General features: G+C 41.8%; 1 protein-coding gene and 1 long non-coding RNA gene across 7 annotated transcripts; one reads left to right on the top strand and one right to left on the bottom strand.

Annotated features, from left to right (window-relative positions):
• Positions 1–994: 994 nt before the first annotated feature.
• LOC136022192 (uncharacterized) lies at positions 995–20,082 on the top strand. 6 transcript variants are annotated; one of them, XR_010616041.1, is made up of 6 exons: positions 995–1,128; positions 10,750–10,905; positions 11,968–12,270; positions 15,238–15,345; positions 17,149–18,865; positions 18,896–20,082. It is a non-coding gene; the product is annotated as an uncharacterized LOC136022192 (long non-coding RNA). The 6 variants fall into 6 exon arrangements; XR_010616036.1 differs by lacking the exon at positions 18,896–20,082 and having other exon boundaries at positions 17,149–18,867; XR_010616039.1 differs by lacking the exon at positions 18,896–20,082 and having other exon boundaries at positions 13,455–15,345; positions 17,149–18,867.
• Positions 14,278–17,685, bottom strand: IFT22 (intraflagellar transport 22). Its single transcript, XM_065695189.1, has 5 exons — positions 17,588–17,685; positions 17,262–17,341; positions 17,063–17,152; positions 16,264–16,466; positions 14,278–15,337 (listed from the first exon to the last, which is right to left on the bottom strand). The coding sequence occupies exons 1-5, from the start codon at positions 17,624–17,626 to the stop codon at positions 15,189–15,191; spliced, it is 561 nt and encodes a 186-aa protein (XP_065551261.1). The 5' UTR covers positions 17,627–17,685; the 3' UTR covers positions 14,278–15,188.
• Positions 20,083–22,157: the final 2,075 nt, after the last annotated feature.

The following is a 22,157-nucleotide window of genomic DNA, read 5'->3' as shown; positions in this document are numbered from 1 at the left end:
AACACTGCTTTGTACTTACACACCCCTTCACTGGAAGATCTAAAAATATGCCATAACCCATTTAGACTCCCTATACCTGTATTAACAAAGTTCTCTACAGACACACAGAGAAGGAAGAAAAGGGGTTCAGCAGATATGCCTGCAAAACTTCCCACACTGGTTTAAACTGCTAGTGCCCTATAGCCTGCTCTGCTTCGTGTTACAGTTAAGCTCTCTTAAGATTGAGTGTGGGATTGAGCAGTGTTTAGCCTTAGTCCAAAACTGCCTTCATCAGTGATTTAAGCAGAGATGCTGGACTTTGTACTGCAGTAGTTGAAGTGTGGACACACAGTCCCTCCTGCCAGCTCTGTTATTGTAGCAGGTTTTTATGATAGATGAGAGCAGGCATCAGCAAGGCCCATGTCAGGCCCCACACATTCATCAGACTTTGCCCAGGAAAGCCCAATGTGGTCCAGCAGCAGAGACAATGAAGGTAGTGGAACTCAGAAAGAGCTCCTGGTTTTTGCTCTGTTCATGAGATTACAGTTTTCTTTTAAAAAACCTAAAATAACAATGGGGAGCTGCTTTTGGGGTCTGTTTTGCATGCAAGTACTGCATGGAATAGTAATCTTCAGAACAGACCATGTTAACGGTGGTGTCTTGTGCATTCAACTTCCAAATCTTGAGAAGACCAATTCATTAACATCAATAAGATGACCCATATCAGATCTCCAGGATTTGGGCCATTTATCCCATTTCCTTTCTCTGAGGCACAAGCAGATCAGATATCTCATAAATTCTAGTGATTGCAATGCCCATTTGCCAAGAGAAGGATGTAGTGTTGCAAGTATCATGAAATTCCTCGTCCCATGTGTGTCGTATTAAGTGGTGTAACCAGAAGGCTTCCATGTCAAGACTTTAACAGCAGTGCTCATTATGGGGTGTTTTATTAATCCAACCTCTGTTAACTCTTAGTATGTCTGTTTCAGAACTGCCACTGACAATATTTAGAAGATGATGCCCAAGGAGACTCAGCAATCGTGTAAACCATGGACCAACTGAGGAGATTCCAGAGGATTTCAGAGGATCACCAGATCTTTGCAAATCCTTCAGCTGAACAAGCCCGCCCTTCTGAACCCTTTCATCCAGGTAGGATTGCCGGAAGCTCCAAAAGAATAGCTTGAGGCCTCAGGTGGGACTCTTCAGTGATTCCAGAGCCTTTTCCAGGCCTCTGCTTGTGCCTGTATGTCCAGAGGTGGACCAACCCAGGTACTTGTTAGTACAAGTTTAAATCCCACATCTTAAGTCAGTGAGTACCCCCAGTTAGTCCAGCTGTTTCCTCAATGTCATCCCATCCTTATGAATCCTTTCATTCCTTATTTTTCCCAATTTCTCTTAGGTGTTACAATGGTCTCTCTATTTGCTGCTTTATTTTACTAGAGTGCCTTTTCCAGAGCTGTATACTTTAGATGCAGACACACAAAATATTTTATACTTCTATGACACTTTTCAGTGGAAAAAGAGCCTTTTAGTGGATCTGTAAGAGAAGAAATTATCTCGGATTTACAGGCCTGGGGATACACAAAAGTCAGCAATAGTGGGGGGAAAATTGAGCATGTATCTCTTATTTCCTTATAGCTTTTTTGCTATAAAGCAGATTTCCTTTGATTATTCATCACACCTTTAAAAGTGTCAAAAAGCTTCTGACCTGCTTTGAAAAACAGCTGAAGACAAACATCTGTTGTGAAGTGAATGCTTCTTAACAGCTAAAAAAGATCAAATGAACTCATTTTCTATGGAATCTCAGTTTGACTCTCTCAAAAATGTTTGCTGCTGAGTTATGCTTCCCTGCCTTACTCTTTCACCATTCATGCAGCCATCCCTCCTTCTCTGAGGCCACAGGAGGTTTCACATTACGTTGTTAACCTCCTTCAGATCATCTTCTCCATGCATAATCCAAGTTACATTTACATGCAGATATAATGTCATTCATCCTACTTTATTCCACTTGCATCTCTCTTGTTGCTATGGGGAACACTGATAAGGAACCAGTTAGCAAATAAAATATTTGAGGAGGAATGTGAAAGCCACTACTTGGTGGATTTGTAACAGGCAGTGACACTTGATTTGGCATTTGTCCTTACCTAGCTGAGCTGCTGCCACTGCAGCTTCAGCTACATTCTGTGCAGTCAAAACATGCTCTTCCCACAGCATTTAGAGGCTTAGGCATGTAACTGTGTCTGACCCTGGGGAATTTTTACAATTCTCATGAGAGGAGGGATTGCTTTGAAAGAGCTTTTGCTGGCATGGAAGTACAAAGAGCACCATCCAGTGTCTAATCAGAGTAAATACACAAAAAGTCGATGGCATTGGTGCAAAAGCGTCTCTGCACATCTCATACTCAAGCTACACTTGGTGGGATGCATGATGATATATATAAAAAAAGACAACAGTCAGTTATAGAAGAAGGTTCTAAGGGAAGGCTGGCAAAATTATCAGCCTTTCAGGAAGCCATGTGACCATCTGGAAGAGCACATCTTTTAAAGAAGAGCTGTTTTATGAGTTGGAGTTATTGATGACTGAGGGAGCAAAAGGCAAAAGCAGGAGGAAGTGCAGGTGTCAGTAGATGGAGCTGGTGAAGAAAAGGATGCATATTAAATCCTTGAAGGGAAGGACCTACATCAGAGAGAGAAAATAGGGCCAAATCCTTGTCCTGTAATCCTTCCCCTTTGCAGAGTGGAATCAGCACAAAGAGGCTAAGAAGTTACACTGGTAGCTGAGAAGATAAGGGAGCAGTGACTTCAGGTGCCACTGCCCAGTCTCAGCAGCCTTGTATTGTTTGACAAATGCAGATAGTCCTGGATTTCAAGAGGGAAAATTGTTTGGAAAAAGGTTTTGTACAGAAGTGTGTAAGAAGTAGTCATAATTCTTATTAAGTATGGTTATGGGTTTTTGTGGGCTAGTGATAAGGAACTAATAGGAGAACAAGGAGTCCATGAGGCTAGAAATGAGCACAGACAAAAATTAATATTATCTGCAAAGAAGTGACACCCCAATAGATGTCCAAGAAAAAACATTAAAATATTCCACGGACCAGTAGATGTGCAGCAGTCTATGGAAACTCCAGGTAAACAAGAAAACAGGGATGTTTGGTATATTATCAACAGGATATTTATTAATCAAAGATGCAGAGTGCTCCAGTTTAGCACAATGTGTGTAGTAACATAGCGCTAATATATCCTCCCTAAAGTCTGACGTTGGGCTGGCATAATTCAGAAATGTGGTAATCCAAGACAGCTACTCTGTTGTGTTCAGCATTCCCAGGAACAACTTAGCATGTGTTTGTTCTTACTCTTTTTATATTGAACTTGTAGAGCAGAACCCACTTCTTTGATTAATATTAAGCAGAGTTTTGTTTGTACCCTGTGGCAGAAGTGCCCAGACGGAGTGGTTTGAATACTGAAAACATGAGAAGCATTTAATGTTCTGTGGAGCTCTGTTAAAGTTGTCTGAATAGAACATCTGGTATCAAATCTTTGGATTAAACAGTTTCTGCAAGTATTTGGACCTGCTCTGGGTCTGTGCTTTGTTCCAACTTTACATTCCCTCTCTTCCTTCCTTGTTTCTAGAGCCAATAGATGATGGTTTATTGCCTGGCACAACCCATTAAACTCCCTTTGTTGGGGCTTGGCAATTAGTTGAGCAGTAAGAGTATAAAAATCACTTTGGCATCTGTGGGGTTGGAGTGGCAACACTGACTTACGATCTCCCTGAAAGGCTTTTTATCTGTCCTCAAGGTGAGGGAGAAAGCAAAGAGTGGTCATCCAGAGACCTAGGGAAGGTATTGTCTGATGTGTCTGCGGAGTGTAACCCTGCTGAAGAGCTTTTGTCTGTAAACTGTCTCTGTGCCCCATAGGGACCTAATGTGGATACATACATGCAAGACCTCCCTGCCAGGGGAGGGGAATGGTATCCCACTGCTCACCACTGACAGATCCCAATGCTAGTCCTGCTTTATGTGCAAGAAGAACTCCTGCAGAGTTGCAGAGTGAGAAGGGGAACTGGGAACTGTTGTCATGTTGTATGACTGGTGGCATACAATGGAGAGAAGTGCCTATACTTAAGAGATCCACAACCCCAGTCTTCCAAAACACACATCACTGCTGGGCACAGTGAGGAAGGGCAGGCTCACGTGTTTTTTACTTCACTAACTGAGACAGCAGAGGAGAATCAAGGTCTGATGCACATGGACCACCTAATAGAGAGGTGTTTGAGATTAATTCCTTTCACTTGAGGAAGTATTTCAGCTAAGAAAGGCCAAGCACACAGAGCTCCCATTACCCTTCTTGGGACTGAGGACACTTGGCTCTGCTCCTTGGCAGGTTCTTAGATGAGTGGTGTTGAATCACCTGAATTTACCTGTGCAGAGGCTCTGACTCCTGGAGCTGGGACCAAAGCCATGAAGGAGCATCAAATGGGAATTCCTAAGTTGCATTCAGAATGTTGTGAAGCAGCTGTTTCACATGTAGTAAGCAAGAAAAATGTCTCGCAATGTAACATCTTATGCTATTAAGGAAATGAGATACTTTGAGTTATATTCCTTTAAGATGTCTTGCTATATTTAAAGGGCTGATTTGCTTCTCTTTTGTCTTGTTTTTAGGCTTGATATATCAAGCAAATTTCAGTGGAGTTATTCTTGCCTCACACCAATGGTAAGAGGAAAGAGAGGCATGTTTCATGTTATTTTGTGCCAGATGTTTTGTTGGTAGAAATCCATAGCTCCACAGGCACCAATTTCTTCAGGATCTGGAATGTCTGGCACAATTTCTTCCTCCATTCTGGACGGCCTGTGAAGGAAACTGCTTTGTTTTGCAATATTGAATATTCATGCTGGGAAGTTATAAGCAAAAGCAAAATAATGAGAGACAGGGTCTCTAATAAGCTTCCTGTCACATGAGGCTCTGGTTCTGTTGAAGCAGATGTGGTTGCTGACTTGTTTCCAAAATGTTTGTTGAGTGGTGATTAGATTCTGTCGTACTGATGTTATCTCTGTCTGATCTTTTTCAATACAAGTAGTTCTGCAAACAGTGAAATCTTCTTTTCCTATGGATTTTTATCTTGGATTGTGTTTCACCATAGATTCTGCGATGTTTGTTGGGGATTGAGTTAATTTTAGCCTGTTTCTTTAATGAGAGATGAATAATGTGTCTTCTTTACTTGGCTATCAACTTTCACAATTAACAGTCTCAAGTATGTCAAATTTGAGTGGGAATTATGAACCAGTTCCAAAGTGATTTGGGGTCAAATCATGTAAACGAACACGAACACGAGTCTCATTTGCTTACAAAAGCAACAGGTAAGAATCAATTGTAAAATATCTTGTCCTTGTGTATTACCTGCTTGATTCTGTTCTGGTTTGTTTGTGATCAGTCCTAGAAGATGTGCTTCATTTGTAAAGCTGTATGAAATATGGGAACTGATTTGCTACATTGACTGCATATTAAAACCTCATGAATTTATACTTGCTATGGGCTACACAAGAGATTACATTCTTCTTTTATTGTCCTTGCTGGAGCATGGGAAAGAGGTGACATGCATTTTAACTTACGTGTTTGCACAGGCAAGTGCAGAGAAAGAACAGATTGTTTTTCCTTTAGAATGAGTTCTCATCAGTTCTGGTTTGGAAAGGAAGAAGGAAACCTAGGATTGAAAATGACCTTTAGGTTGCTGAGTACAGTCTTCTGCTTCTGCAGTGAGCCACGTACCCAATCTTTTTCATAAAGAGACTGTGCTATTCAGAAATATGCTTTCCTCCTTGTGTCTCCTGTCTTTCCATTTTCCTACTTTATTTGGGTGTTTGGTCCAGAATTTCCTTCTGTTGGTAGGAGGAAACCTGATTTCCATGGCCAGTTTATGCATGTTTGTTCGTATTCTAGGAACATCTCTGAGGTTGCATAGTTCTTTTCTACACCATGTATCTAATCTGAGACTGTGCATGTGATCTGCTGTGCCGAGGCCAGTAAAGCAGGCAGGAGTTAGTCTTCCATTCACTTATTTCCCTCATACTTTCACTGTTTATAGCAAATTCTTCATGCATTGTTCGTGATATGTCACATAAGCAAAGAGAAAGTTCTTTGGATCACAGGTAATTTGAGGAACTGGTCAAGTGAGAAGGGTGGTGGGAAGGTTGGCAGCACTCTCAACTGGTCATATGAAAGTTAAGGATACAGTGAAAAAACGTGAGGAAATCCTAGCCATTTTAGCTTGTTCGTACTAAATGAGAGGCCTGAAGTCTTTCCCCTTTCCTCTATGTTGATTTTCAAGTGTTGGTAACATCCAGTCAGGCTTCATGGGGTTTCACACGGGTTTCATGGGGCCTGACCTGGGAAACTGCAAGCTTCCTTGAGCTTCATGTGCAGGGTCAGGGTTCTGTACCTTCACCAAAACTAACTTTTCTTTCATACCCATCTCAGTAAGAATACAAATCCATCTTGATTTTAACCATTTTACTTTTATAACACATCTGAGTAACCTTATCATCATCTCTGTGATTAATAACCCTACACTAGCCCTTCAAACTCTTTACTTAATTTTTACATTGAAAGGTAACATTTGCTTTATCTGGAGTAGGAAATGGTTATATGGTTATTACAAAATGTCAGCAAGATCTAAGAATAAAGCTTTTAAAAAACCACAATCAGTTCTTTCAAACCTCTTTGATACATTTTAAGTTGCACTTTCAGTTGCACCTATCCAATTTTCTGCATACCTGTTGAGAACAGTCCTGCATGACAACTCTAGAAGTCTCTCTCACTGCCTTTTTTATTCTTCTGCAAGGTTAGTTTAGTTTGTTTAATGTAAAAGAACAATTCATGTTAAAATGAAAAGCATGAAGGTGGAGCAGTAATTAAAGAGATAGAAAAAGTAGATGAGACAAGAAGTTAAGATGTAGATCATCAATTTGATATATTCAGCTTCACTTGTGCCAGTGTAAGAGGTGGCATCAATTTACGGTTAGAGAGGAACAATCATGTGGAAACAGAGCAAAAGCTCACTCATCTTCAACTGCAAAGTAGCCAGATTTCATCATTATGTTTGATAATGGCCCTTTAATCTGAGCTGGATCTCTGAAAGGTCCCAAGAAAGATGGAAATGGAAATTTTAAACCCAAATTTTAGGGCTGTGGTTGTTCTTGCTGTGGAGCTTTTCCTTTAGGAGACTATGTCAGCTGGAAACGGTGTCTGTGTTATGAAGTGACCCCCATGTTGGTGCTAAGCAACCACGCTTGGGCGCTAGGTGCAGAGGCCTGCTTCAGATTCTTCAGATGCGAGTGATCTCTGAACAATGCTCATCCTGGTCTCCAAGAAAACATACCAGCAGCCAAAGATAACTGGAGTGGAATCTGGCTAAACCCATCATCTTCCACACTGGTCCTCTTCCTCCTCTGAGCCTCACCCTGTCCCAGGGGTCTGCAAGGGTGTGTGTGGCAGGCAGCCATCACCCAGGAATCTCCCCTCTGCCCAGCAGTTTAAGACTGGGAGGGATCTTTCCTGTTTTCTGGCCGTTTTCAGGACTGACAAAAGGAAGCCAGACACAGCCTGGAACTTATGCCAAAGTTTTCCAAGTCTTTGTTAACTGGCAGGATGATGGATATCAGCCAGTAGCGTCTGGGTGTAAAAGTAAAAGGAAATCAGATGGAGTCTCCAAGAGTCTAACAGGAACTGCAGATATTTGGGAATGAGTGTCCCAACTTTCGTTTTTTTGGAATATTAAATTTTAACAAATGATACAACAAAGAGCAATCCACAGCCACACAGCAGATGCTCATATCACCAGAACAGAAGCACACACGCATTCCTGCTCACCACAGAAGTGCTGTTAGTGATCTCTTTGCCATGTTATTTGATTGTTAGCCTGGCTGTAAGAATATACTGTCTACCTGTGTGTCAGCTTGTTTATCTCACCTGTCCCTTCTTAAGCCATTGACTGTTCTTAGCCACATCTGGTAGAATGAAGAAAGTCTCAAAGTCATAAAATCCCTAAAAAATTCATTACCGTCGGTAGCCAGGTCTGTATAGAGAATAAGGGAGGATAACCTTCTAAGAGGATAGAAAATCTACACTTGGGTAGATCCTTAAGTCTGTTGCAAACTGGGCTTCAAAAGCACTTAGCATAACATGTTTATCTAACACTACCAGCTTTTTCTGGGACTGGCAAATGAATTATTTAGTAATGGAAACTGCATGTTTATCTGTTTGGCTTCTGTGGGTTCATGTTATAGAAAACTGTAGGAGTGTCTGTAGGGATCACAGCTTTGTGTCATAGACCCTGTGTCTTAACAGGAAGAAGAGAAGAGAGCACAGAGAGGCAAGTTTTAGCTTTTATTGCTAATACTTTGTAAAATAGCCTTTGTGGTCTGCAGACTCAGACCTGCGCAGGTCTGTGTGACCTAAGATTTATTACACCACTGCCATATTTATACATCTCCAGATTCTGGATACGAAAGAAATTAAAGGTCCAAAAGTTCAGCTTCATGTTAATACATCCAGATATACCCAATATTTAACTTCTCTGGACAAAGGAACCTTATTGAAGGCTGGCTTGTCCTGTTACATTGTGCAGGTGTCAGCACTGTATGCTGCAAAGCTTCATGCAACCTTAGGGATAAAAAAGAATAAAAGCCAAGTGTATGCTCAATGGGAACCAGATGGAGTTTTCATTAGATATGACTTCTAATGATCTGCTTTAAAAGTAAAGATACACCATTCCAAGCAGAAGAAGGACCTCCTTCAGCTTCGTTTAGGTCCCAGGCTTATTATCTTAGCTACAGATAAGCAAGATTGCAAGATCTTTGTATCATGAGGAATTCTAGTCAAACTCTCCTACCATTATTAGAATTCCAAACACAGCAACCCAATTTTGAGGCCTTAACAATAACTTTTCCTAAGATGTATCTTTATTTAATGATTCATAGTTATTATTATGGGCCTGGCAGTTGCTTGCTCAGTTTCTGGAGTGTTACCATGTAACCTGGGTCAGAATAAAGATCCTGGAATATTCGTTGCAGGGCAGAGCTTTTGCTTCTTCAAGGGCCTGGTCTTCACAGTGGGCTTTGGTGTGACTCTTCCAAGTGGTGTTCCTGGCTGTGAGAAATGACCCCAGCAGTCTAGAAGGCCTCAAGATCCTTCCTAAAAGGACAAACCCTGCAATCCATGCCTGTAGGTACTAAATCAACTTCTGACAAGTAAAGAACAATACAATCCCAGGGTTTTAGGAGTAGATGGTTGTTGCCAAACCACAATAAATGCTTTTGTCTGGAACTCATGGAACAGTAACATAGCAATGGAGGGTGTACCCTTGTCTGTTATTCCCTCTGAGCAAATTCTCAGAGACATGTTACCAGGATTCAGATAGTTTTCATGGAACTACTAGAGAAATAGGCTTTCATTTCTTTACAAAGGGAGGAAGAGACAATGGAACTCAGCAAAACATATGGCAAGTTTTTGTTCCTGTCTGAGGGTTATGTAAGTAAAACCACTACCCATCCTTAGACAGAACTCTCTAAAGTGAGCCTCACCTGGGAAAACATTACCTCTTTTCTGTTATGAGCTGACAAAACTGCTCTACTTCCTCTGCCTATGTATAATTACAACCTATGTCTCCAAATGATCTCCAACTGGAGAGCATGAATCACAATCCGCACTCAAGGAAGTTTGGAGCTGATGTTCTGGTTCACTGTCACCTCTGCAAATACATACAAATGATAATTTGTAGAAAATAATTTGTAGAAAATACCTACATAACTAAAAAATACCTGCGTGAATAAAAAAGCAGTAAGTCTCTTGTTTTCCTAAGAGAAGGACTAGAGGGATCAAGTCCAGTGATACTCTATCACAAACTATTCATTAAGCACCATTCTGAAACCAGGTTTTTTGCATTCTCTGTTAGAAACCTTCTTCAATCTCCAGACTAGAGTTACTAACTACTAGTTTGTTCACGTATATTATTATGCTGAACCTGTCTTTAGATTGCACACAAATAGAATGTGAGCCTGGATATTTGGGTTCTTCTGGGTTTTGTCTCTTTCAGGGGGAAAAAAAGAAAAAAGAGCTTAAATATAAGATCACCTTGTATTCTAGATCAAATTATTTCCTCCTACAATTCAATAAGCAAAAGGAAGAGACGGTAAGAGAGTGCTTTGTATTTAGGTTTGTGTAATTTAGTCAGAATGGTCCAGCCTTTTAGCAACAGCATCCCTGCTCTGTTGATTGCTCCTGTTACCTTGCATCCAAGTAAATACAGTCAATTTTCTTCCTTTGTGACACACTTGCAGAAATCAGGCACGTGCCCTCTCTCTCTGTGTTGCTACAGTGAAAAAAACAAACAGTTCTCATACAATGGTTTCTTCTTCAGCCATTTGGGTGGCCTTTGTATGATTCAGGGGAGCTTTCTGAGCATGGTGACCAAACCTACACCCCATTTGCACAAAGCCAGTTTCATCAGATTGTGATTACAGTGAGGGGTAGGAGGTTTCCAGATACTAGTATATGTGAAGAGGACTGATTTTCTGAGGATGAATCCTCAGCAAATTCTAAGCAGGTGCCTTTATGAAGGATCTAGTTGTGTAAACTTCAGTCACTCAAGGGGGAATCTTGTCCTAAGTAAATAGCATAAAATACACTCCTGAACTGACAACGGGCCTGTTGCCTACACATTAAATAACCCCCTGAATTGCTTGAAGTAGTAGCATGTGGTGTCTTTTATTCACAGGTGCAGTAGTGCTTGCATGTGCATGAAGGGTACTATGAGTTACTGTTGGAGTGTTTCTAGCATCTCAGTAAAGGCAGCTTCTCAATAAGCAGACCTTTTGAGGAATCTTTGCTGCACCACTGAAGTATTCCACCAGTGAAGACGTCTGGGGAAGTGGTAAGAGGAAATACAAGTGACCTCCAGAGCGAGGTACTCCTGTTGAAAAGTTAAGTTGTTTAAGATCTGATTTTAAGAGGTCCTGTATACCTTCTAGAAGTTGTTTCCTGAAGTGTCTGCACACCAGGACCCTACATATTTTAAACTGAGCATGCAAAAACACAGCACGGATGGGCACTCTTAAATGTGGTGGCCTACGTGACTTCCTTGTAGTCACTTGGCAGTGCAATAATAGAAGTAGGAACACAGGATTTCTTATGTCTATTGTGTCCATTAGAACAATACTGCTGAGAGCAACTAAGACCAAAAGCCTGGCCTTCAAAATATATGACTTGAAAGGAAAGCTGCATTTTTTTGGTAAGGTCCAAATGTATTTCATTCAGCTTTGCTGCTACTCCCAAAGTTTGGTTGTAAACAAGTACAATTTTTACCCTGGAAGCCACGCATCTGGATTGCAGTGCCCGTAACTGTTTTCATCATCACAAGTAGTTACTTGCTTTATAATGTTCTGCATGTGCAGAAAACAGCTTGTAAGAGGTAACCTGAGCAAACTCTATTTTATAATTGAAGAGCTTAAATGTCTTAAATTTATGGCAGCAAGGTGGCCACAGCTATTAACTTCCTCTGTATGACCCTGAAGTCTTTAAAGTCTGCATTTCTAGCCCTGCAGAGTTCTCATTCTGACTGCTCCCTCTCAAATGTCCATGCTGACTCTTTGTCCAGATAGGTCAACTGTCCAAAGCAATGCTGGACCATGGGCTTTCATGGGAGATGAATGTGAGCGTGAGTTCACCTACAGCTATAACCCTTTTTGTAGCTATACAGCAATACAACTTTGAAATTAAATTCTGTACATCATAAAGATAGTGATGTATCTGTTAGCATTATCAGTACTCAATGCCAAATGACAAAATAATGTTGCACCTGAATAACTCTGTTTAAGTAACAAGTTGTTTCCTCACTGCACTGTTGGTGTATCCTGGAGATGCTGCACTGTGGAGGCTGAATGTGTTTGAGTTTATTAGTATTTAAAACATTCTGTGCCCCTAATTCCATCCTCAGTTCTCCAAACCATGACAAGTGATCACTAAAGAAGTCACTGGAATGAACAGCCACTGAATTCCAGTATGGACAAGGAACCACGGAAAAGGACAGACTTCTAACCCGTGCACCTGTGTACAAAGCAGGGGTTTGGGGGTACACGGCTGCTGACAGAATGGGAAGGGGACATAAGCTGTTCACTCTAAGGGACTGAGGACACCTGGAGAAGGCTGTATTTGTTTGGAGGACCTGACAGACTTCATTGGTTCCCTGCCTTCCCTTGAAAAGGTCATCCAAAAAGCCTTTCAACTGTCCCAGTATGGGGTAAGGTCCTCAGTGTGAATGAGTAGAATAGAATGCTTTTGCTGTTATCTTCTGCTCCTAAATTGTTGTTACTCCTGCTAAACCTGTGGCTTGCCAACTGACTTCTTGGTAACTTGTGGCTGATTACCTCAGGTTCTCCTTTACACTTCTCTGGGCAACTTTTTGCTCTCACGAGCAGAAATACAGACATGGAATACTAACCACATCGCTTCAAGCAAACAAATGGGACTGTGCACCGCCAGTCTGAGTAATGCCATGGCGTGGTGTTGGTTGAAGCTCTGCTGCCTTAAAGATAGCACAGGATGGGTGGGCTGTGAAAGCAGAGACAAAGATTCAATGCATATTCCTCTTGCATTCTCGAATAACACCCTCTTCTATCTGGGTGATACTGTTGACCTGTTTCATAAATCATTAATAAGTGATGCTTCTGAATAAATACTTTCTCTGTATCTTCTCCAACACTGAGGATTAATTTTGCATGGGTCTATGCATTTACTCTGTTCTTCAGCAGTAACAGAAAGTGATCTCTTGGCCAGATTTTATGAATTATGTGGAACATTTATTACATATTATGATCTTTCTGGATGATATAAAGGCAATTCCAGGGATCTGTCTTTGTTTCTGTCTGTTTTTCTTCTCTAATGAATTGCAGTATATAGATACCTGTAATTCACATCCTGTTTTTGAGTTTAAAGTAAGATCATGGTTAATGTTTTGTATGAAGGAGGGTGGTGAATAGAAAAGTTCACTGACTTCTCAGCTCTGGAATCACCCAAACATGGGGTTACATTCCAAACAAAATACTTGGTGGGTTTCACACCAGTTTTTACCAGTGCATATCCCAATGTTGCTGTTGGGAAAACCTGGATTTATTAAGGCAGTATTTTTGAGAACTTGGCTCCAGCACCACACAGCTGGCAACAAGGAAAAAATAATCTAAGGCAGCATGTGAAAAACTTGCTGTCTAGTAAGACTGTGAATTTTCCAATAACTGCCTCCAATAGACCACCCTATAACACTGGTTGCAAACATGGAAAGCCTGATTGTTTCTCTAGTCATATAAATCAAATGTAGATGTTGAAACACCAACCTCCCACTATTTGCCTGCAACCTTTTCGTCTCTTACTGCTTATGTTGGTTTTTTCTTTCCTGATGTCCTTCCTTTCATTGATGTTCTCTTTCAGTACCACCACCCAGAACCGAGAGGGGCTTTTAGCTTTAATGGCAGAACAGGAGCCAGCAGACGAAAAGAAGCTGGGGCAGCAAACTGAGCACACCAAGTACCCAAGAAAAGCACAGTGCAGGCTATTTGTGTGTGCACATACTTCACGTGTTGTGCCAACCTGAGCAAACCAGTGTATGGTTGGAATAGGAATTCTCTGAAGTATAAACTGAGCTCAGTTTTGGTGTGTTATTTGTAGCAATTAGGTTTACAGCTTGGAGCTGTTCTAAGATCTTTTAATCCTTCACTTTACATGCCTTTGTTTTAAATAAATAGGACTTAATAATCAAAAAGAAAAATAGCTGGGGAAGTACGAAACACAACTGGGATAAAGAGGCTTTCAGACTCTAGCAATGTGTGTGTTGAGCATGAACTTGTAGAAGTACTTCAAAGAATATACGAAAATAACTGAAAAATCTACCTGAAAACAACAATAAAGTAAACTTATTTACAAGGAATCATAGAATGGTAAGGGTTGGAAGGAACCTTAAAGCTCATCCAGTTCAAACCCCTTGCCAGGGGCAGGGATACCTTCCATTAGAGCAGGTTGCTCCAAGCCCACTCCAGCCTGGCCTTGAACACTGCCAGGGATGGGGCAGCCACAGCTTCTCTGGGCAATTTTAGCTAACGCCAGCCAGGTCAGTGACAAGTCTTGGTAAATATCTCGTGCTGGAGCTCATTAATGTACTACAAATTTATCCCTGTTTTTCTTACTGAAACTTAAGCAAGTCGATAAGAATTCCACAAATCCATAATTAGCTTTCCCTTGGAGAACAAAAAGGATGCATTTTTTAAATGTTTTTATTGCCTTAGTACCACGTTACAAGAAAAAATGTCTTCCACAGCAAAACATACCAAGAACAGGGATGAATGCAAACCAAACACAGCAGAAAGTAAATTAGCTATGAAACCACTTACTTCAGTGCAACAGGGAACAGTAATACACATTTATGAAACAGCTTTTCCTTCTCCGAGAATGTAGAACTTTTTCTCTATTGGAGCTCCTGACATAGGTCAAAGCATTGCACTACATTGAAATTGCAATTCTTTTCCTCCCAGAGACACCTAAACATTGCCCCCAACCACACATTTTGTTGGAATAGAAGAAAAACCCAGTCGTGAGAAAGACTGCAACCTACTCTGCCTTCCCAAGGCAATAACTATGCAACGTGCTCTCTGCAGATGCTGGACAGAAAGATAAGGAGAACTTGGAACATAAAACTGTGGATTCCACACCATGACTACTTCTCAGATCTCTATTCCAGTCAGTTTGTACTGACTTTCAAAAGCATGCCTTCTCCAGGAACACAGCTAACATGAGCACTTTACTGAGGTGCTTCAACAGAACTCCACGAATCTTCTGTTCCGTCAGGTTTTCTTCTCTTAGCACCTCTACAAAAAGGGATTCTGAAGTGAAGAGATAACCCATACATTTATCTTTTGGTCCACACTAACATATTAAACAACACCTTCCTGTACCTGTTGCCAGATGAAACCAAAGTGCAGACAGAGTTACCCAAATTCCTGGATGTGCAGCCATCTCTGGCACCACAGTTCATCTCATGTCAGCACTTGTATATGGGTTGAAGTGTTTATAGGCTGGCAAATTCCTTTTGTGAGGACCTGTTCCCAGGCTAGTGTACCTTTCAAAGACAAAATAATCCTTTTTCCTCCTTGTTCAGTATTTCTTTTAATGTTACGAGATAATTGACATTTCTTCCCTCTCTCTGCTCTCATTTATCAAGGTGATAATGCTTTTGAAGTATTTCATAAATTCCATCCGAACATCTTCAGGATCTTCTTCCAAGTTGGAGTGTATCAGTTTTAACCTGTTCAGTGGGTAAGCTTTGAAGGTAAATAAAAAATAATTAGATATATTCCTTTTATAAAAGAAATACAATCAAGGTCATGGGACAGCTCATGCTGAAGTCAGTTGGGCTGCAGTAGTATCCAATGTTTGATACCCCAGATAACACACATGAAGAAGAAATGCATCATAGCTTTTTACCACTATAAGCAAGTACAACTTGTTGCTAGATTAAATTCTTCAAACATTATTATTAAAGCTTAAAGTCCTGGGTTTGGTCTCACAGGCAGTTAGGCAGAATCAAACAATTGAACACTGAACCACAGTTTTACTACTGAAGTGTGTCCTGGTTTTAGGTAAACCATGACAAGTGATAGGACATTCTTTGATTATATCAAAATAATGGAACAATATTGTTATATTAAATATGAATTAATTTAGTAATACTTGTATTTGTTTAATACTGGAATAGTATTTAACCCTGGAAAGGTTGCCCAGAGGGAGTATGTGTTCTCATTTGTATGAATAGCCACAAATACATTTGCAGTACATAAGGTACCTATTACTAATTTTAAGAGGAAGATCACTAGCCTTTTATTTCAGAGGGCTCCTATTCTTTTGATGGATAAAATGCAGGCTCAAGTGGCCCCAGAAATGTCAATCAATAAAAGATAAAATTCAACATCAAAACCAAACTACTAGTGATGGCACAGTATGGCAGGAGTTCCAATTCCTGGTTCAGCTGCATACTCACTGTGTGACCTTAGAGCAGTCACTCAACTTTTCTTGTCTTTCTTTCCCTTTTGTGGAATAGGCATATTGCTCACCTTCTAGATGACCTCTGAAATTAATTATTTCTGGTTTTGCAGAACACTCCAGCAGATGTAAATGAAAAGGGTATGAACAATTGTTAAGACAGATCAATGAAAAACAGAGTTACAGATTGAGTTTTCCATCTTCTTACCCAAGGACAGATCTTCCGTGTCACCCCCACTGCCTGGCTTGTGATGTGCAACTAGGAGACACTGACTGTCAAGCAGCGACTGCTGCTGCACGAAACAGGAGTACCACGTTTCAATTTCTTTCAGGTGACTGGGCAGCTCAGGATTGAAGATTATTATTACCCCATGAGAGTCCTTCATCAGAGCTGGCCAGCATGTTTCAAACCTTGAAAAACAAGAGAATGATAACAGAAACACGCACTCAATCTTCCTCAAGTTTTATTTTTCCCTCTTTAGAAACACATTTCAGTACTTTACTGTAATATTAGTGATCTATCATATTCCAAATGTTTTAATTTACCTATTATAGTTGTCAGTCCCGTGATTTACTGACAGTACACTATTTGGTCAAATGCTTATTTAAACTTTTTTCCCTAAAAAATGGATCTGCCCAGTTCTCAATTGTATCTTTTGGAAATGAAGGCCTAAATCATGGGTACCTTGTTTGAAGTCCACTCACATAACTTCAAGGAGATAAAGACCATTACAGAGTGGGCCTGTGCCTCCTGTACCTATTAACTTCATTCTAGGAGCTATGGACTTCTGTTGCACTTGGTCCTTATCCAAAACTAAGTCAGTTGGGCAGAGAGCACCTAGTATCAGGTGCTTTATAACAGGAAGCTGTATAAAATATAATCAGGTAAAGAGTTGGGAATATTCCTTATCTCAAAAAGATCATCTGCTTTAGGCCTTAAGTATGAATATTTTGTGTAAACAGAACTATTAAGTACCCTAGAGGAAGTAACAGCAATGCTGGCTTACTTTTGATCACCACTGCAATCCCACAGCTCAAACCAACACCCAGCTCCCTTGGTGTTAGTGTTCAAGTTTGGCATCTCATACTCCAGGATCCTGTGGAATGGGTGGACATACAACATCACCATCACTACACAGCACCACAGCCAGAGAGCGGGACTCCCCGAGGGGCCGGGTCAGTCAGCATGCTCCGGGATTCGCTCACCTCAGACCCTGCGTCGGGCTGTAGCTGCCGATCCCTTCTGTGCTCTCCGAAATGAAGTTTGCCAACACCGACTTTCCCGACTGGCAGAAAGTGGAGATCCCGTGTAAAGCCAACGTGCCAAAACCACACCGGAGAGAAAGCGCACAGTTTTACCCAAGCCCCCTGATCTTTCTCTCTCCATCCTCAGCCCCAGTGCATTAAGGCCTACCCCCCACCCTCCTCCCGCCTCCAGGGACCCCCCAAGTCCCTGTGGCCACCTCAGCGGCCCCCGCCTAGAGACAGCGGCCCTCAGGGGTCCGGTCGAGGGGCCAGCTGAAGGCGCTCACCTCACGGGGCCCCACCAGCAGCACCTTAGCCTTCAGCATGGCGGCGGCCCGTCCGGCCCTCGCGTTGCCTTAGCAACGGGGCCGCGGGAGGCGGGAAGGCAACAGGGGGGGACGGAGCGTTGCGATTGGCTTTTCCGCCATCACGTGCCCGGGGAGGCGGTGCGCGCGCGGCCGCCCTGAGGTGGCATCCGGCCGGGTGCGCTCCAGTCGCGCCTCGCGTATCCCCTCACGGGAGGCGGATGCGGCCTCTCAGGTACCCCGGTGGTGGGTTTGCCCCCGGGCCCCTCCTGACGGAGTTGGCGGTGTGGCAGCGGCTCGCCGGGGCCCTGTGGGCTCCCGCAGGCTGCCCGCGGTGAGGTGTGAAGCGCTAAAGTCCTGAGGGAAACCCCGCAGGTTTTGTGTCCGCCTTGCGGGACTGAGAGCGGGTCCGCTCTGCTGCCCTCGGCCTTTCTGCCCTGTGGAAAGCACGAGCTGCGCCCACAGCTACTAAACACACTTCAGTACCACACAGTGCACATGCACTGCTCTGGTGTCACTCGCAGCTTGAGCAGCGCTGTCCTTGCCTGAGGTGTCATTGCGATTTTAACTGCAGATTTCCCTTGAATGGACGATGAAGCAAGCTCTTGAAGTTTCTTATTAAGGCTTGCTAGGGGAAGCAAAAGGCTTTTTAAAATCACAGATTCTAAGAAAAAAACTCAAACCATCTGGCAGACAGATGTGCTGCTTCGGAGCTGTTTAGTGCCCAGGTACAATAGCAGTTTTAGACAAGCTTTCAAATAGAGCCTTTAAGGCGCTACCATAATGTAAATGTTTATTACTAGGGCTACTAATAAATGTGAACCAGAATTGCTGTGCTCTCGCTGAGGGGGTAGGAAGTGTTTTTATCACACTGTAGACGTACTTACTGTACCACCCCTTATGCAGGGGGTAGTTTAGGATGGTTCAGCTTGGCCGTTTAAACTGCAGGAAAACCCTCTGTTTTCAGGTTGGTGGGACAAAGGCAATGAAAATACAAGAGCTGCAGGTAGATTCTGCTTTAGCAGACTGGCTGTGTATTGTCTGTGAAGATCCACATGTGATTCAGGACAAAATCCTCACAGAACAGGGGCAACTCATAGTTAATCCTTCCTGCAGCTATGTTTTCTATATTTCAGACCTAACTTCCAAGGAAAAGACACAAAAGGTGACCCAGAGAGAAGAAATTAGAATAGCCTCTCTTACTTGCTGGCAAATGTTATTAGCTGCCACTAGCACATGAAGAGGAATGTGTTATAAAGGGTCCTATTGTGGACAGCAGTAAAGAAAGAGGGAGGAAAAAAAGAGTAAGAGGTAACTGAAACTGGGTAAAACTGGCTGTTTGTGCAGCTGCCCAGAGAGCAATTAGGATTAATTTTTAGATGAGGTGTCAGGTAGGGGGTTTATGTGTTTATGTTAGCCACTGAAGAGTAAGGAGAGCACAGCTGAATTAAGGCTGCAATTTTTTTATTTATCCATGTGATTTAGGGTTCAAAGTCACTTTAGAAAGCAGGAATTAAGCTTCCAAGCCACTTGAGGTGACATTTTCAAAGGCGTCTAAGTCAAGTACTTTTGATGTTATCAGCATCTGCCTTAGGCATATGGGTGAAATTAGGTTAGTTGCTGATGTATTGTTTGCTGAAAGTACACATGTACAAATCAGTAAGGCCATTTTGTTTCACTTATTTAAACCTCTGTTAGACTGCAGCAAACTCCAGCAGTAAGTGAACTACTTCCAGACAATCCTGGTAATGGTCTGTAAGTCTTGCATTTATTAGATGGCTGTTTTTCCACCATAATATGTTGTTAGCAAGCACAAATTATCATCTCCAGATGATTCTCCATGGATAGATCCTCCTTCTTCCTTCAAAAGCCAAAGGTAATTGCAGGCTATCAATAATACTTCAATAAAACTGTTTTTCACTCTAGAAAGGTCTGTGAGAACTCAACCTGTGAGACACATTAGTTGCTGTACCAAGGCATGTGATGGTTGTTGCCTGAATTACAGATACGAGACTGCCTCCAAGTTAGAGGCCCACAGGTTTTACTGGAAGCAGCAGCACAATGTAGTGCCAGTCACCTCTCAGATAATACTTTAGCACTTGCAAATCATTCAGTCTTTTGGAGAACAGCATTTTAAGTTTTCATGATATTACTTTTAATGTGGCATATAAAATTTTTCCTATGAAAACAACACAAAAAGAATCTTTCATAAGCTTTTGTGGCTCAGCACTGGTACTTTATATATTGTAGCAATGTTTCCAAACTTGGGAAAGCATACCCTAGAGCACTCAACTTGTGTATGAAAATAATGCCTTGGTTAGAAGTAGCACCACATGGTAAAGGCTAACCACGAGAGTGACTGCTTCGCCTGCTTGTTGTGTATTGCATGTCCTTTATTGTGTGTATGCAGAAACAGTTTTCTAGTGGGCACAGGCAGAAACCTGCCTGACATCCTCTGTTTATTTTTACTGGTTCGTTTGGGGGCAAGGCATAGAATACAAGAATTGAAAGGAAGAAATGCCTCTTTCTGTGCACTGAATCCTGTTACTAAACATTAATAAACTCAAAGCTTGTTGCTTCAGAAGCTCAAGGAAGGGATATGTCTCTGAGGTTCAAAGCCTAATTGATTAAGTAAATGATGACGATTTGTATGAAGTGTAGCTGTCCTCTGGAGAAAGTTTTGGTGAAGCTATGAAAAAAGACCAAACAGAAACAGGACATTACAGTGCATTGACATGGGTGCAGTGCTGCTCTTTAGCATGAGTTTCCCTTAAAAGTGGCTATTAGGGATTGATAAACATTCAGTTCAGTCTTCCTCTTTCAGAAAACCTATGCTGGAATCAATAGGAAAAGCTCACACAAAACCTTGTGCTTGGTTCATGCCAACAGATTGTCAAGGACTACAGCTCTTTGATTTATCTGTGGTCTCCAAGTCCTTCCCAGAGGAGATGGGGATCTTTATTTCCATTGTATAGAAACACAAACAGAGAAAGGTGAAATGTCTTGTCTCAGGAAGCTACCTGGCAGACAGCATATCTAAGATGAATTAAAATGCCTCGTAAGTGTCATTGCAGGCTGTGGGCAGTCACAGAGGAGGCAGACAATTCAGCAGCCAATGTGTTTTCCTGACCAGCGGCCATGAACTCAGTGACACCTTAAGGGGCTCAGTTCTCCCTGTGTACCTCCATCAAAGTCAGAGGAAGTTCCCAAGGGATGAATTTGACTTGCTCCATTTATGCCGTGATGTATAAACAAAACACAAGGAGCAGCAGTCTGTCTCCACGACCCCCACAAGAGAACAAAGCAAAGTGTTCTGATTTTTGATCGCACTACATGAATCCAAAAGTAGGATTTAGTTCCTACAATGTAAATCTTAAGATACAGCTGCAGATGATGTCTCGATAGGTATTTTGCTTATTCAGAAGTGGTTGCTCTGATCCCATTCTGTGGAGCAACAGTAACACCTAGTGGCTAAACGTGCCAGTCCATTGCCTCCTTCTCTTCAACAAGCATGAGTTGGAAGGGACATGGTGTGATTGACAGTTCTGACTTGCAAGGTCAACACTTACGATCTCCAGGGATTTGACATTTTTCTTTCAACCCCCACCACGTTCTGTTTTCTATTAAAAGTGGTAGATGAAATATGAGGCTCTTCCTCCCACCTCCCAACCCCCTTCCTTTTTCTGGCTCATGGAGGAGGTTGTTCCAGTCCATCTTGATCTGTAGGTGGGTGGGCTGTGAGTGGCCAAGCCTACTGCTTCCAGCCTGGAGCACTCAGATTTCTGTCAGGAATCCAAGCTTTTTTCTTGTTCTTTTTTTTTTTTCTTTTGTGTCTGAAAAGGATCAAGCAGATCATCTGATGGAGGTTGGTGACCTCAGTGCATTTGATAATGTGGTGTTAACTTGCCTGTGTTAAGGCAGACCAATCTGATCTGTTCCAAGAAGTACCATTTCTTAAGATGTGGTATGTGGGATTGTTTGCCATGATCTTCTGGGACTGTTAATTCACCAGAGAGGTACCCCCTAAAAAAAATAGCATTTGAGAGGAAAGAACCCACAGATGTTTATTGTGTTAGCAGGAGAGCCCTTCAGAGGGTCTTCTTTCCCCCTCACGGGGGAAAGTTTCAATTTTTCCATGGAAAAAGACATTAAGCAAAAGTATTTCTGCTAAAGCCAAGACTATTTGCATTTGTAAATAGAGCCTCAGCTCTTTGTGGGAATTATAGCACCGAGACATTATGGTCTTGCCATATTCCTGCTGTCTAATTTTAGGCTTCCGGTATAGGTATTTGAATTACCCACTGGAAGCATCTATTTAGGAGAACCTTCACTGCCTGTTAACAGAGCCTGTTAATTTAATTTATTAAATTATTTAATTAATTTAAATTAATTTGTTTAATTTATCCTGTGGATGCATGGTCTTTTACATATGACATAAACTTGTACCACCACCTACTCAAAGGAGTAGTATTGCCTCCCTTCATGTCCTCAGCTCTCCATCTAGCTTCCTACCAATGACCTGTTTAGATGGAACTCATTAAATTGAAATCAG

This window comes from Lathamus discolor, chromosome 14, assembly GCF_037157495.1.
Source record: "Lathamus discolor isolate bLatDis1 chromosome 14, bLatDis1.hap1, whole genome shotgun sequence".
NCBI classification, from domain to species: Eukaryota; Metazoa; Chordata; class Aves; order Psittaciformes; family Psittacidae; genus Lathamus; species Lathamus discolor.
This window is presented reverse-complemented; position numbering and strand designations above follow the sequence as displayed.

What these genes read in the sequence shown, in the direction of transcription:
- IFT22 (XM_065695189.1), bottom strand. Translation starts at nt 17,626, where the DNA reads ATGCTGAAGGCTAAGGTGCTGCTGGTGGGGCCCCGTGAG. An exon ending in TGCTGGTGGGGCCCCGTGAG is followed by an intron (nt 17,342 to 17,587) that starts GTGAGCGCCTTC and finishes ACTTTCTGCCAG; the next exon opens with TCGGGAAAGTCGGTGTTGGC. An exon ending in AGCCCGACGCAGGGTCTGAG is followed by an intron (nt 17,153 to 17,261) that starts GTGAGCGAATCC and finishes CCCATTCCACAG; the next exon opens with GATCCTGGAGTATGAGATGC.